The sequence below is a fragment of the Ictidomys tridecemlineatus genome, chromosome 10 (genome assembly GCF_052094955.1).
Source record: "Ictidomys tridecemlineatus isolate mIctTri1 chromosome 10, mIctTri1.hap1, whole genome shotgun sequence".
In the NCBI taxonomy this organism is placed as follows: domain Eukaryota; kingdom Metazoa; phylum Chordata; class Mammalia; order Rodentia; family Sciuridae; genus Ictidomys; species Ictidomys tridecemlineatus.
The window spans coordinates 114,790,566-114,799,415 of NC_135486.1; the positions used below are offsets into that span (position 1 = coordinate 114,790,566).

The 8,850-nt window shown below is 41.9% G+C and overlaps 1 protein-coding gene across 1 annotated transcript; it reads left to right on the forward strand.

Moving 5' to 3' along the window:
* Positions 1–7,548: 7,548 nt before the first annotated feature.
* On the forward strand, positions 7,549–8,520 carry LOC101969086 (olfactory receptor 2AE1). The gene has a single exon (XM_005341199.2). The coding sequence runs from the start codon at positions 7,549–7,551 to the stop codon at positions 8,518–8,520; it is 972 nt and encodes a 323-aa protein (XP_005341256.2).
* The last annotated feature ends 330 nt before the right edge of the window (positions 8,521–8,850 follow it).

Sequence of the window (8,850 nt, forward strand, 5' to 3'; positions counted from 1 at the left end):
CTTTCTTTGCTCTCCAATTACCAGTAATGTTACTTTGAAGTAAAAAATGTCTTTTTTTCCTCCAGAATAGGTGGTTAGTGTTGAAATCTGTTTATGGTATTCTGAGGATTCCTTTATCCAGACAATAGCATGAAGATTGAGATTGGGGCAGGGTGAATAGCAACATAATATTACATATTTCTTAGTTGTGAAGTTGTATAATATCACTTGATGGTAGACTAATAAAGGTATTGTTAAACCAGGATGCAAAGAAAAGACCATCAACTCCAATTAAAATCAAATTAAAGCAAACTTATTATTTCAACCAGCTGGGCTGCCTCTCCCAACAAAAACCACAGTAACAAAAGACAGCCTTGAAACTTTCTAGAAGAGCAGATTTATAGCCCAGAAAATTACACAAAGTGGGGGGGAGGGCTGAGAACTTACAGATAACAAAACTCTTGACGAGCATAACACAAAGGCTAGTTTATAATTTTGTTGGCCCCGACACCAGAATTTATGAAGGTCATTAGAGCCACAGAGAGGGTTGTTATCTGGTTAGGGAAAGACAGGCATAGGTGAGTTCAAGACACTGGCAGGCATTCCAAGAAAATTTAGAATTCGCAGTAATTTATAGTAAACCTAAAATTAGCTTTTCATGTTTGTGGCGAGATGGCTCTCAATTTTAAGAGGGAATCAGGTTGGGTTTATCAGTATAAGCTGTGACCCTTAAAGCAACACTAAAATAAAACCAGTGTAAATAATAAATCAACAAGGAAATAAAGTGGAATGACTTTAAAATCTTGATTTTTCAAAAAGAAGGTGGGAAAAGAAAGAAATACAACAAAATGCAAATAGCAAGATAATAGACACCAATCTCACTGTATAATGATCACATTAACTATAAATATCTGTTACCCTAAACTAAAGGCAGAGAGTTTGGTTGTATCATCTTAAAAAGCAAGACCCAACTATGATCATTTTATATGAAGACCCATATATGTTTAAAGTAAAAGAATTAAAATGATATAAGATGTGAATACTAAAGAAATCTAGTGTGACTATATTATATCAACAGATTTAACAGCAAAGAATAGTACCAGAGATAAAGTTCATTTCCTAGTGATAAAGGTGTCAATTTTTGTCATGCATTTCACCTTTAAATACATTACAAACTCCACAATATGCTGTTTTTTTTAAATAGTCAATTAGTTTCCTGTTGTGGTTCTCCAAAGAAACAGAATCAATAGGATGTCTGTGTGTATTCACATATGAATAAGTGTGTGGGAGTGTGAGATTCATTATAAGGAATTAACTCACATGATTATGATAGCTGGCAATTCAAAACTGGTTTGGAACCAAAGGATGTATGGGCCTAACAGAGGTGTTGATGAGTCGTAGATCCTGAACTAAGTGATAGGACCTGTTGGGCTTTTATACCACTAGTATGGGAGTATGGTAAGGGGAATGAGCAGGACGGAGGTACCCCTTTTCTCAGAAGGTCCTGAATAATAGGTTGTAGGCTCATAAGAGCTTTTGTGGACAGGGGGTATTGAGCCTGATTGGGGAAAGTGTTAGGATCTTTACTGGTGGGCAGGAAATGGTGAAGGGGGTGTGTGTATCCCATACTATCGGGTCAACCAGGTTCATAGGTAAGGGGTCCTTTTTAGTATGGTGTTTCATATCAGCCTCACAAGTGGAACAGAATGGCCAGTATTCTGCCAAAAGGGCCAGAAAAGATGAACAGGCCGATTCTGGGGCATGACAGATGCCAGGAGCCCGGATGTTGATTCTTGTATTGAATTTAGAGAGAATATCTCAGCCAAGCAAAGGAACTGGTCATTGGGGCATAACTAGGAATGCCTCAGAGAATGGGAAGTTGTCTATGGAACAGAGTAATAGGGGATTCTTTTTTGGATAGATGGTCTTTCCTTCTACCCCGACAATAGGCGAGGTGGATAGCACTGTTTGCCCCCAGAATTCTGTCAGGACTGAGAAGGTAGCCCTAGTGTCTAAGAGAAAGTCAATCTTGCGCCTATCCACCTGAATCTTCACCCTGGGTTCCTGTCTATTGACAGGACAAGTACCAGGACAAGGGACAAGGACTCAAGGTTTCATCAATCTTCCATTGCCATGCCCAGAAGGTCGGATGGTAACCTGGCCATAGGCCTCCTATGGGATCTAGGACAGTCAGAGCCCCAATGACCTTGTTGTTGACATTCAGGGCATAGGGTATTCGCAGTGCATGGTGCAGGGCATGCCCTGGCCCAATGTCCCTCCTTGCCACACTTGAAGCAGGTACCCAGGGGGGATTTTTGTGATGGGCTGCAACTCAAGGAAGCACCCTGCAGGGCCTGGGTGAGCATCTAAAATTTATCAGTCTGGGGGGTGGCAGGGCTTTGTTTGAGCTGTTTTGGTTTGGTCCAGATGTCGAGGTAGCTCTGCAAGAGGAAATATGTCATAAGAACATGATGGCCATCTGGGGTTTCAGGATCTAGGTTACTGCTAAAGGGCTTTTGTAAGCTGATCCAGAAATTTCGATGGGGTATCCTGTAATTTTTGGAAATTGACAGCCTTACATGCCACTTTTTTGAGCCCAGCAATAATACATGCAGAGAATTGGTCCCTATTCTGTATCACAGCTTGTGTATTATCTGGGGCAGCAAGTGGCCCTGGAGGGTGATTGGGATTAACTCAATGAGTTTCATCAACATGGGCTCTAGCAAGTTCCTAGACTCTGGTACATTTCTCAAGAAGGAGAGTATTAACCAATAACATATAAGTGAGGCTATAAGCCTGGAGGACCCATTGACCTCTCTTTTGTGGTGAATGAGCCCAACCTTCGCTCTAGTTGCATGAAGTCATTCATAGATTATGGGACATGTACTCAGATAATGCCCTCAGGTTCAGCAAAATCTATTAAGGGGGCCATGGTTTGTGGGACTAGGTAGAGGGACCTAGTTTGGGGTAATAAAGGTGTCAGCCAAGTCAGGGTGAGCACCTGAGTGGCTGGATGGAGCTGATGGGGGAGGTCAGTAGGGAGGGGTTTCATTTGCTGGATAGGTCGGGGTGAGAACGAAGAAGAGAAAAAGCCTCAACATGGGGGATCTCCTTCCACTATTTTGAGCGCTTGAAGAAGTTAAACAGAGATCTCTGAGAATTGCCAGATTTACGAATCCTCCTGGGGGCAATTGACTTTGATTTTCTAATTGATAGTAAGGCCAGTCATGTGTGCAGAATTTAATAAGGAGGAGTCTTCAGGGAGGGAAGAAGAATCCCCTATAGGTCAGGAGATGGACAAGGGTGGTTGAGAGAGAGAGAGAGAGAGAGAGAGAGAGAGAGAGAGAGAGAGAGAGAGAGAGAGGAGTGCCTGTTATTCCACCCCTCAGGACCTCTCACTCATGAACCGGGTCCCAGAGAGTCCACCATGAATGTGAAGGTTGTGGTGGGGTGCATTCTCTCCTCCAGATTAGGCATCAGAGGTTTACTGGACATTCATGGTAAAAGCCCCTGTGTATAGCCAATCTGAAAATGGATACCCAATAGGGGAACTCACCTACTGAAGAGCCGATGTTGTGTGAGTAGTAGCAGCACTCAAAAGAGAGGACAAGGATGGCAACCCTTGAGAGAGGGGGCCCTCAAGCAGCGAGGCATTCCCCCTCCCAGGTTTTGGCTTTGATGAAAGAACAAATAAGGCACATTGTTCGATAAAATGCCCGTTTATTGAAGAAAAGTTCTGTATATTTATAGAACCGGGGGTGGTTTGACAGTTATGACAGTTTAACAGTTTAATGGTTTGCAGTTGGCATGGGGTGATTTTTGATTGATGGGTAAGGATCATGTGAGTCAGCAGGCCTAGCCTAGTCTGATTGGGTGGATAAGGATCATGTGAGCCAGCAGGGCTAGTCTAATTGGTGGATAAGGATCATGTGAGTCAGCAGGGCTCATATTGGACAGCTCTTCTCAGGAGATGGGGAAGTTAGAGGGAGAACTTGTGAGAGGGCAGATTGGCAAGTGTGGCTGAATCAATGAGAAAAACCTACCTTTGTTGGCATTTTATGTAATCTGTTGACTCACAAATCTACCCAGGACACAGGTATGGTTGCTTTGTTTTGTGTCAATACAGCACTCATGCATTTTTTTTTAAAATTTGCTCAATATTCAAATAAAGACAACATAAAATATTCTTCTACCTAATCTTACTATTCTATGGATAACCTAAGACGTCCTCAACTTTTCCCAAGAAAAGTATATAAAATATACAACCCTTTCCTCATTAAGGGAAAAAATCCTTTTTTTTTTGTATTTTGTGTGAAATTTATTCTGTTTCTACTGATTCATACTCCTTCATTTATATCCAGTTATTTAAATACTAAGATATGATTTTAGCTAGTATTCACACCTCATGTTTGATAAGAGGATGACAATGAAATAAACACTTAATTTGTATAATATAAATAAACAAATTCTTATCAGCATTAAGAAGAAATGCAAAAGTATGGCAGTCTGTGTTCCTGAGGGTTTTCCACATGGTCATTACTGGTGTTTATAACCATCCTATTTCACTCCCCAGTACATATTGCCTTGGTTCACAGCTGGTCACTGTTGCTAGTCAGGTGGGTGACCCAAACCTTCATCTCTGAAGGATCTGAGCCTTTATCAGTGTGACCTGACTTGGAATTTAGTTTCCTGTTGCCCTCCATCACAGGACCTGGGAGTTTGAAGAGGCACTAGAAAAATGTCCTATGTCACACTTGCTCTTGCTCTCTGTATTGTGTAGTAGCAACTCAGTTTCCCATTCCTAGTCAGAATCAATCACTATATGCCACAGAATGATTCTTTTTCACCTGTTGATTCAGCTATAATGAGAATCCTAAAGTGGCAGTAGAGCAATCTCAACTCTCAGAAAATGGAATCAATTTGTGTCTGGGTGGAAGCATCTCTCTCTTTGTCGCTAAGAATTTTCTTAAACAGCAGAACTGAAAAGTGAAGGAACACATAATGATGGTGGGTCATAGACATCAATGTTATAGGGGGAGAACACACTCTCATTTCTATCCATTGAATTCATGCGGGTATGATCCTATGAATTCATGCTGTGGGAGAAGCAGTACCATTAATTAGATGCAGACATCGAGCATGTATCACATCCTGGAGGACATTGCTCTAGCAATGAGAAGTGTTGCCACCTAGGTGTTGCTTGAGGCAGAGTCTTCCAAGGATATTTTATCATTCTATCAGGTTCTGTGTTTCAGGAAGATGGAGGACCTATGTTAAGTATAACAAATCCCATTATCACCGGCCACATTGCACACTTGTTTGCTGTGAATCAAACTCCTTGATCAGGAGCAATGCTGCGTGGAATACTCTTATGGTGAATAAAGCATTCTGTGAGTCCAGAGATGTTAGTTCTGGCAGCAGCACTTCAGGAGAGGAAGCAAAATCCATACCCAGAGTGAATGTCCAGTCCAGAAAAAAAAGAGTGTCCCTTTCATGTTGAACGTGGTCCAATGTCATCAATGTGCTATGAAGGGGCTGGCTGATCACCCCAGGGAATGGTGCGATGTTGGGAACTCAGGTTGGTCTTTTCTATTAGCCATGAGTATTCAACAGGGGCTTCAGACAGATTGGCTTTGGTGAGTATACGTCCATCTTGCTGAATCCAGGAATAATCTTTACCCCTGATGCCATATCCAGTTTGTTCATGGATCTATTGGGAAGATGCCAGGACTGAGTGAGGAAAAAGGGGTTGATATCCAAAGTACTGGTTAACCCTTTTGTTGGATAAGATCTATCCCGTGATGGGTAGTAATGAGTATTTGTTGTTTCTGAAAGAACGACCGGACAAGGCTTGTCATCGGAGAAGTACCTGTTTATTGAGGAATAGCTTTCCACATTTATAGAGCCAGGAACCATTCAACAGAGCAAGGTATTGGCACAGGGCACTTTCTGATTGGTGGGTAAGGATCATGAGGGTCAGCAGGGCTCACCATTGGGCAGCTCTTCCCGCCACTGTCTCTGGGCATGGGGAAGTTAGTACCAGAAGAGAAGCGTGGTCGGTGCCATCTTTGGAGCCAGGGCGACTCCCAACATTTTTTGTATAAATCTTTCTCATATAAATCATCCAGAAAATTTTGAAGTCCTAGATATAAAAGGGGAAACATGTATCAGAGGAATGAATGTCTCCCCTAGGCAAAATAAAGAACTTTGGATTTTCTTCTGGAGAAAGTGTTAACGTGTTTGCCTTCATGCTGCATGTATTTTATTTAGTTGCACAGGTATCATTTTTGTATTTGGAGGTTAACCTGACAGATGGAGGTGTGCATGTGTACCAAAAGGGGAGAAGATGGACTGCAGTGACTTTGCGATGTGTGACATTTTCTAGGATGAACTACATCTCACCAAATTCCCTCTAATCCATCATTTCTAGTAAAGGTGGGTCTTAGAGGAGCTTCCTGGGAGATTAGAGGGCAGAAGGGAAGAAATCATCCTGTAGTATTAATACGTTGTTGGAGATCTGCTGGCTCATTTCTCACTGGTATGGAGCAGTCGCTGGGCCTGCAGTTGCTCTACCTTCCGCAGGATTCTCCTTTAGGCTCTTTGAATTCTGGGCTAGGCGTGGGCATTCAGCTTACTAAAAATATGACTTAAAGTTCCATGTACCTATATGAACATACCATATAGATCTCATCTGGATGTATATCCACAAGTGACTAATAAAAAGCTATAAATAATGGCAGATCAGCAGAGTAGAGGAAAGTAATCAGAGGAAGGGAGGAGAAGAGGAAAAAGGGAAGCATAGGGTCTTAATTGAGGCCTATTTTAACATTTTTAATTATGTTAAAAGAAACCCAAAAGGTTTGTAGAATTCAAAAGAGCCAATACAAAAAAAGAACCCGAGTGCCTAATTCCATAGGCAAGCAGAACTGACTCTTTTTTGTTTGTTTGTGTTCTCTTGTGGGGTCACAGCTCATGCTTTTGGATTTCGTCTGTCTCTTGTCTGCCCTGCTTTGTACTATCTTCCCTTTCTACTGCTTGTCCTGTAGACTTAAGGTTTCCACATCAGACTTAAACATGACAGCAGTGCACCAACTCCTTAACCAGCTTCCACAAAGAAATAAGGCCAAAGTTCTGTAATGCAACCCTTAACCATTACATGTATTAATAGGAATGTCTTAGTGGTTCAGCTGCTGTTGTTATAAGCTGCCTGTAAAATCAGAAACATAATCCAACAACCATACAAACATAGACACACACTAATACAAATCAAACATATGATTACATACACATATGCCTACATTTAGTAAGAAGAGTCATAAATTTTGGCCCTTAATAGAGTCTTGGAATTTCAAATGACCATGATCATAATGACAAATTTTAGGTTTCTCTTGTTTTGAAAAACTTAATTTCAATAATTTCAACTTCAGATTAATTACAAATAGAGAAAAAAATCTCTTCACAAATGTTTTATTGGATCAAGAGAGCTTATCGCCATGTACACAGGATCTCATATTTCTGGCATCACAATCTGTCTCCACTCCCTGTTTCCCTAGGAACTGAGAAGGAAGCATGTGGCTGAGGAATCAGATGTCTCTGGCAGACTTCATTTTTGAAGGGCTCTTTGATGACTCCACAACCCACCTTTTCCTTTTTTGCCTGACCATGATGGTCTACCTTGTTGCACTGAGTGGCAACACCCTCACCATCCTCCTCATCTGTGTGGACCATGGGCTTCACACACACTTCCTGCTCAGCCAGCTGTCCCTCATGGACCTGATGCACGTCTGCACAACCATCCCCAAGATGGCTACCAAAAACCTGTCTGGCACCAAGTCCGTCTCCTTCTTGGGATGTGCCACCCAGCACTTCCTCTATGTGTCTCTGGGTAGTGCTGAGTGTCTTCTGCTAGCTCTCATGTCCTATGACAGGTATGTTACCATCTGTCAGCCTCTGAATTACACTGTGCTCATGAGCAGGAAGGTGGCATTGATGATGGCCCTCACCTCATGGTTGGGGGCATCTCTGAACTCCCTAATTCGCACAGTCATCTTGATGCACTTTCCATTCTGTGGGACTCAGAAAATACACCACTTCTACTGTGAGTATCCAGCTGTCGTGAAGTTGGTATGTGTTAACGTCACTGTCTATGTGTCCACAGTGTTCATCAGCACCATCGTGCTTCTCCTCCTCCCCATCATCCTGGTTTCTACATCCTATGGCTTCATCCTGCACAATGTCTTTGAGATGCATTCATCTGGGAGTAAGAGAAATATCTTTGCCACTTGCAGCTCCCACCTCATTGTGTTGTCTCTCTGGTTTGGTGCCTGCATCTTCTCATACGTGAGGCCCAGGTCCCAGCACACTCCACTGCAAGACAAATTTGGTTCTGTGTTCTATAGGATCATTACTCCCACTCTGAATCCTCTGATTTATACTCTCTGGAATACAAATGTAGCTAAGGCTCTGAGGAGAGTGTTAGGGATACAGATCACCCAGCGATTGTACTCGCAGTTGTCCCAAACAGAGATTACAATAGGATAAGCTCCTTATGTTGATCTGAAAAAACCTTTCAAGAATCCATGTCTCTGATTCTCTTTGTAAGAAATTGGTGTCTTATGTAGAACTTCACTGTTTTAACTTGGTCTCAGGCATCCAAGCGTCTTGGGGCACATTTCACACTCCCTAGAGAACTAGGGAAAAAGATGAAAAATCTCTCTATAGAAGACTTGCAAAGTTCAGTGACACTCCAAAATATTAAATAAAGATATAATGGCTTTTCTCATTATATTTTCATCCACAAAATATATATAAATGATGCCACTCAAGAGTATTTATGAAATATCAAAGGAGAAGATTTTGGCTAATATCAGA

Excerpts from the sequence above, each read along its gene's own strand:
- LOC101969086 (XM_005341199.2), top strand. The coding sequence starts at position 7,549 with ATGTGGCTGAGGAATCAGATGTCTCTGGCAGACTTCATTTTTGAAGGG.